This window comes from Muscardinus avellanarius (genome assembly GCF_963383645.1).
Source record: "Muscardinus avellanarius genome assembly, chromosome: 10".
Lineage (NCBI taxonomy): Eukaryota > Metazoa > Chordata > Mammalia > Rodentia > Gliridae > Muscardinus > Muscardinus avellanarius.
Genome location: NC_137796.1, coordinates 93,344,411 through 93,350,410, shown reverse-complemented (window position 1 = coordinate 93,350,410; position 6,000 = coordinate 93,344,411). Strand labels below are relative to the sequence as shown.

General features: G+C 46.0%; 1 protein-coding gene across 1 annotated transcript in view; it reads left to right on the top strand.

Annotated features, from left to right (window-relative positions):
* The window catches only part of SLC5A11 (solute carrier family 5 member 11), a gene marked incomplete at both ends in the record, with an annotated part of 34,917 nt that overhangs the window by 18,157 nt on the left and 10,760 nt on the right, over window positions 1-6,000 (top strand). The window contains one exon of the mRNA XM_080704213.1: window positions 630-765. Within this exon, the coding sequence (XP_080560339.1) occupies window positions 630-765 (136 nt within the window). The remainder of the gene's footprint in view (window positions 1-629; window positions 766-6,000) is intronic.

Below are 6,000 nucleotides of genomic sequence, written 5' to 3'. Positions count from 1 at the left end.
AAATAAAATAAAATAAAATAAAATAAGAGGGGGTTGAGGGTGTAGCTCAGAGGTAGAATACCCTTGGGTTCAATCCCTAGTACCCCTCCAAAAAAAGATTCCAAATTAAAAAATGCTTACCAAAAAAAAACCAGACTAAAAAACAAACAAACAAACAAACAAACAAAAACTCTTTCTCTTTCTTCATCTTCTGGTTTTCTTTCCTCTGAAATGACCTCAGTCTGGAAGAGGCGTCCCAGTATGGGGGGGGGGGGGCAGAGTTGCAGGGTCCAGCTCCCTGTGACTTTCAGCTAGTAGTTCCACTATTGGCCACAGGGGGCAGCCACCTCTTTCCCCTCTTCCCTGTTTTAAGAAGAAACTCCCCAGAGAGCTTTAATTGGTGCATTCTTTACCTGGACTGATCACGGTAGCCAGAGAGCTGGACTCATTCTGTGGATAACTCTAATTTGCTCTGTCTAAGCCCTGAATTTCAAAGGAGACGGGAGGGGACGGAGAAGGAGTCAGAGCTCCTAGCTCTAACCCCAGTTAGAGCACAGGGGCTGTCAGTGGGAAAGAAAGAGGTATGGAATTCTTCAAGGGAAGCCAGGCACACTGAATCTCTGCTTGCCAACCACCACCCTGTTTTCCAGGTGATTGTCCAGCGGGCGCTGGCTTCTAAGAACGTGTCCCATGCCAAAGGAGGTTCCCTGCTGGCCGCATACCTGAAAGTGCTCCCCCTTTTCATAATGGTGTTCCCCGGCATGGTCAGCCGCATCCTCTTCACAGGTGAGAAGACAGGCAGAGGAGGGGGCGAGTGTCGGTGAGTCTGGAGCTTGTGGAAGGTTCTGAACAGGTCACTGACCACCTTCTAGAGGGTGTAGCTAAGCAGGTGTGCTGGTGTATGTTTGTAATCCCAGCATTTGGGAGACAGAGACAGGAGGACTGCAGTTCAAGGGCAGCCTCAGCTACTTAGTGAGGCCCTTTGCAACTCAGTGAGACCCTGTTTTAAAATAAAGCTGGGCGTGGTGGCGCACGCTTGTAATCCCCGCGCTTGGGAGGCTGAGACAGGAGGACCGCACAGGTTCGAAGCCAGTCTCGGCTACTTAGTGAGGCTCTCAGCAACTTAGTGAGACCCTGTTTCCAAATAAAATATAAAATAGGTCTGGGAATATAGCCTGGAGGTAGAAAGCCCCTGGGTTCCATCCTCAGTATCACCAATGAAGAAAGAAAGAAAGAAAGAAGAAAGAAAGAAAAAAGAAAGAATAAAAAATAGGGCTGGGGGTATGGCTCAGAGAGAGAATGCCTCTGGATTCCACCCCCAGTGTCACATACACACACACACACACACACACACACACACACACACACGACGTAGCTAGAGACCCGTCCTCGCGGGGTTGCGTGGAGCCATCTTTACCAGGAGTCCCAGGACTGGTTCAGTGTGCAACTACAGTGTCCCAAGACACTCGGTAGAAATTACCGGAAGCCTTCCTCAACAGTATTAGTTTGGGGAGGTTTATGATGTTGTTGTTTGGTTTTTTGTTTGTTGTGGTGATAGGGATTGAACCCAGGGGTATTTTACGTCCAAGCTACACCCCCAGCTCTATTTTATTTTTTATTTGAAAACTTGCCAAATTGCTGAGAGCCTTGCTAAGTTGCTGAGGCTGTCCTGGAGCCTGCAATCCTCCTGTCTCAGCTTCGCAAAAATAGGGATTACAGGTGTGCGCCACCACGCCCAGTTTACCAAGGTTGTTCTTAACTTGCAGGGAAGTGGAAAGATTCCTCCCATGTGCTTTATCCTACATAATATTCTGCAGAAGAAAAGAGTCAGATGAAATCTCTGTTAGGAAATATCTATTAAGAGGAGAGATGCAGGTTCAAAGCCAGCCTCAGCAACTTAGTGAGGACCTCCACAACTTAATGAGATGCCGTTTCAAAATAAAGAATAAAAAATCGGGCTGGGGGTATAGCTTGGAGGTAGAATGCCCCTGGGTTCAATCTCCAGCACCAAAAGTAAAAAATAAAAAATAAAAAAAAATATAAAAGAGCTGTGGGGTGTAGCTAGGAAGTATAGTACCCCTGAGCTCAATCCCCAGTATGAAAAAATTAAAGTTAAAAAATGACCTTGTGAGATAAATATCTTTACTGCTATTTCCATCTTACACATGAGGAATTCAACACTCAGAGAAAGTAAATGATCCATTCATTTATTTATTCTTTTATGTATCCAACAATTTTTTGTGGTACTGGGGATTGAACCCAGGGGCATTCTACCTCCAAGCTACACCCCCAGCCCTATTTTACTTTTGTTTTGAAACAGCGTCTTGCTAGATTAACGAGAGTCTCACTACTTGCTGAGGCTGGTCTCAAACCTGTGATTCTCCTCTCAGCCTTCCACATACTGGGGTTATAGGCTTGTTTGACGATGCCCAGATCCTTGTTTTTAAAATAAGAATAATAATAGTATCTTTTCATGAAAAGTAAGTGAAGTCCACATACAGTGTTTATTGCAGCCTCTTTATTGTACGAATGTTGCTTTGTGCAAGGAGGGGGTTTTGTGCTATGGTTGGACATGACTTGGCCAGAGGCTATCTTTTATTTATTTTAAACCTCAGGGGGCTGAGGCTTTCTGACAAGACAGCTCACTCCGTATATGAAATAGATGGTTAACTAGCAGGTAAGAAGAAGTCACCAGATGGTGGGTTAGCAGCCCACAAAGCTGAATCAATTAAATTTCCCTATGATGAACATATTTTTTTACACCAAATGAACAAATACCATTTTAAATTTTCTTCAATGAGTGGGTTTTTTTTTTTTTTTTTGGTACTGAGGATTAATCCAGGGGCATTTTACCTCTAAGCTACATGTCTAGCCCTTGTTATTAATCTTTGTTTTTTTTTTTTTGTTTGTTTTGTTTTGCGGGTCTGGGGACGGAACACAGGGGCATTTGACCTCCAAGTTACATCCCCAGTCCTATTTTTTTAATCTTTATTTTGAAACAGGGTCTCACTAAGTTGCAGAGGGCCTCACTAAGTAGCCGAGGCTGTCTGTGAACCGCGGTCCTCCGGTCTCAGCCTCCCGAATGCTGGGATTACAAGTGGTCTTGCTAGGTTGCTGAGAACCTTGCTGTGTTGCTGAGGCTAGCCTCAAACCTGCAATCCTCTTGCCTTAGCTTCTCAAGTACTGGGATTACAGGCGTGCACTACCACACCCAGCTACAAGTTTACATTTACTAGATCAACATTTTAAACACAAATAAAAAAATACAGGGACGAAATAGACCTCATCTAGAAATATTGCCAAACATCTGCAGCTGAGGCCATTTATGAACTTGAAACCTGAGTAGTCGGTCATCCTGGCCTTGAATCACATCAGAAGCAGGGGTTGGGGGGGCTGCATGAGCAGTTAAAGGCTCCTTGCCCACCCCTGCCTAAGGTTAAGGGCAGGTTTCACTTGCCAGAAAAAAACAAGGGCTGAAAGATAATGTCACCTGTCCAAATGATGAGGAAGGACCGCAGGCTGTGGACTGAGCAGAGCAGAGGTCTGGGAGTTCTTTATGGGAGTTAATCCTAGATACGCCTGTTAAAGACACTCAGGGAGTAACGGGGTCGAGCTGGCCTGGCCCGCCGTGGAATGTGGGGTCCTGTGTGCCTTGCGCTGCTGGTAAGGAGCATGGCTCAGTGAGGTCCAAAGAGCGGGGGATGAACGGTGACAAGACAGGCATCTTCCAGACACAGGTGCTGAAGGGCTGCGACACCGTAGAAGATTCTGAGGGTCCCAATGGCCCATGGGCGCTGCTGGATGATGGGAAGACAGATGCTGTCTTGACCTTCCTTCCCTGAAAAATCAGACTGGGAGTCAAGAGAGCTGGGTTTAAGTTCTGGCCTGGACTTTCATCATGCTGGGTCACTGTAATCAAGTTCTCTCCTATCTGAAACCTCTTCAGCTGTGAAATGTAAAAGTTATCTCTGCCTTCCTCATAGGGTTATAAAAGGACAATAACATGATATCTATTCTCTCCATAAAAATATAACGAGCATATAATCTATGCTACACTAGTAGTGTGTGTGTTATTGGGGATTAAACCAAGGGGCATTCTAAATTTTAGCTATACCCCCAGCCCTATTTTTATTCCTCCACCTCCTCCTCCTCCTCCTCCTCCTCCTCCTCCTCCTCCTCCTCCTCCTCATTATTATTATTATTATTATTAGTATTATTATTATTATTATTATTATTTTGGTGGTACTGGGGTTCCTGGAAACCCTTCAGGGATTACAAGCCTGCGCCACCATACCCGGCTATTCCTTATTTTGAAACAGGGTCTCACTAAGTTGCACAGAGCCTCACTAAGTAGCTGAGGCTGGCTACAAACCTGCGATCCTCCTGGCTCAGCCTCCCAAGTTCTGGGATTATAAACATGTGCCACCACTTCCGGCTATTTTTTTTTTAATCCTCATGTCTTCCAAGTAGGAGCCCTATGCTTGCATGCTTGGCTGTTCTATTAGTCTGCTTCCTGTTACCATAATACCTGAGGCCGGGTAACTTTGTAAAGACAGGAGGAGTTTACTGAGCTCACATTTCTAGAAGCTCAAGGGCAAGGTGAGCTCTGGAGAGGACCTCACAGCAGGTGCTATCATGGTGGGAACATGTGAGAGGGAGATATGGCATGGCCAAACAGGAAGCCACAGTGCGGGAGCCCACAACCACCCTCCTGCGGGGTGTAACTGAGAGGTCCCGCAAGGACTGCATTAATTCTGCTGTTTTTCTTTGCTCTCTCTTTCTCTTTCTTTCTTTCTTTCTTTCTTTCTTTCTTTCTTTCTTTCAAGTAGTACTAGGAACTGAACTCAGGGGCATTCTACCTCCAACTATACCCCCAGCCCTATTTTTTATTTTGTTTTGATTTGTTTTTTGGTGGTACTGGGGGTGGAACCCAGAGGCTTTCTACCTCTGGGCTATACTCCCAGACCATTTTTATATTTTATTTGGAAACAGGGTCTCACTAAGTTGCTGAGAGCCTCACTAAGTAGCTGAGGCTGGCTTCGAACCTGTGCGATCCTCCTGTCTCAGCCTCCCAAGCACTGGGATTACAAGCGTGTGCCACCACACCTGGCCTATTTTTTATTTTGAAACAGGGTCTAAGTTGAGAGGGCCTAGGTAGCTGAGGCTGGTTGCGAACCCACAATCCTCCTATCTCAGCCTCCCAAGTACCGGGATTATAAGCTTCCATCAAATGCCTGAAATGAATCCTTTCTGAGGTAGTATCCCCACTGATGTAAGGACTTCCCCCTAGGCCTCGCCTCTTAAAGGGCCCAGCACTTTCCAGTATCACTACAATGAGGACCAAGCTCCCAACACGTGAACCATGGGAGACAAGCTCAAGCCGTATCACACCAGAGCAGCCGTGTTCACCACAGGAGCAGGTGGAGATAAAGAACTAGAGGTGCGAGGATGGCCAGGTGGCTTTACATTGGAGAGGCCACAGAGCTGCTCAGGAGAGAAAATAACCAATAAAGGAAAAAAGAAGCCAGGCATGGTGGCTCACGCTTGTAATCCCCGCGCTTGGGAGGCAGAGACAGGAGGATTGCACGGGTTCAAAGCCAGACTCAGCTACTTAGTGAGGCTCTCAGCAACTTAGTGAGACCCTGTTTCCAAATAAAAATATAAAATAGGTCTTGGAATATAGCCTGGAGTTAGAAAGCCCCTGGGTTCCACCCTCAGTACCACCAAAAAAGAAAAAAAAAGAAAAAAAAAGGAAAAGGAAAGAAAGAAAAAAAAAAGAAAAGAAAGAAGAGGAGAGAGGCCTTCAGAGCCAGCATGGTGAAGACCTTGCATGTAAAATAAGGAGCAGCTCTTGAGCCCTGTGAGCTGTTGAGAAGGAGGCAGGGGACAGAGAAATTGAAAAAGCACTTGCCAGCCAGGCATGGTGATGCATGTCTATGATCTCAGTACTTGGGAGGCTGAGACAGGAGGATCACGGGTTCCAGACCAGCCTCAGCAACTTAGAGAGGCCCTCTGCAACTA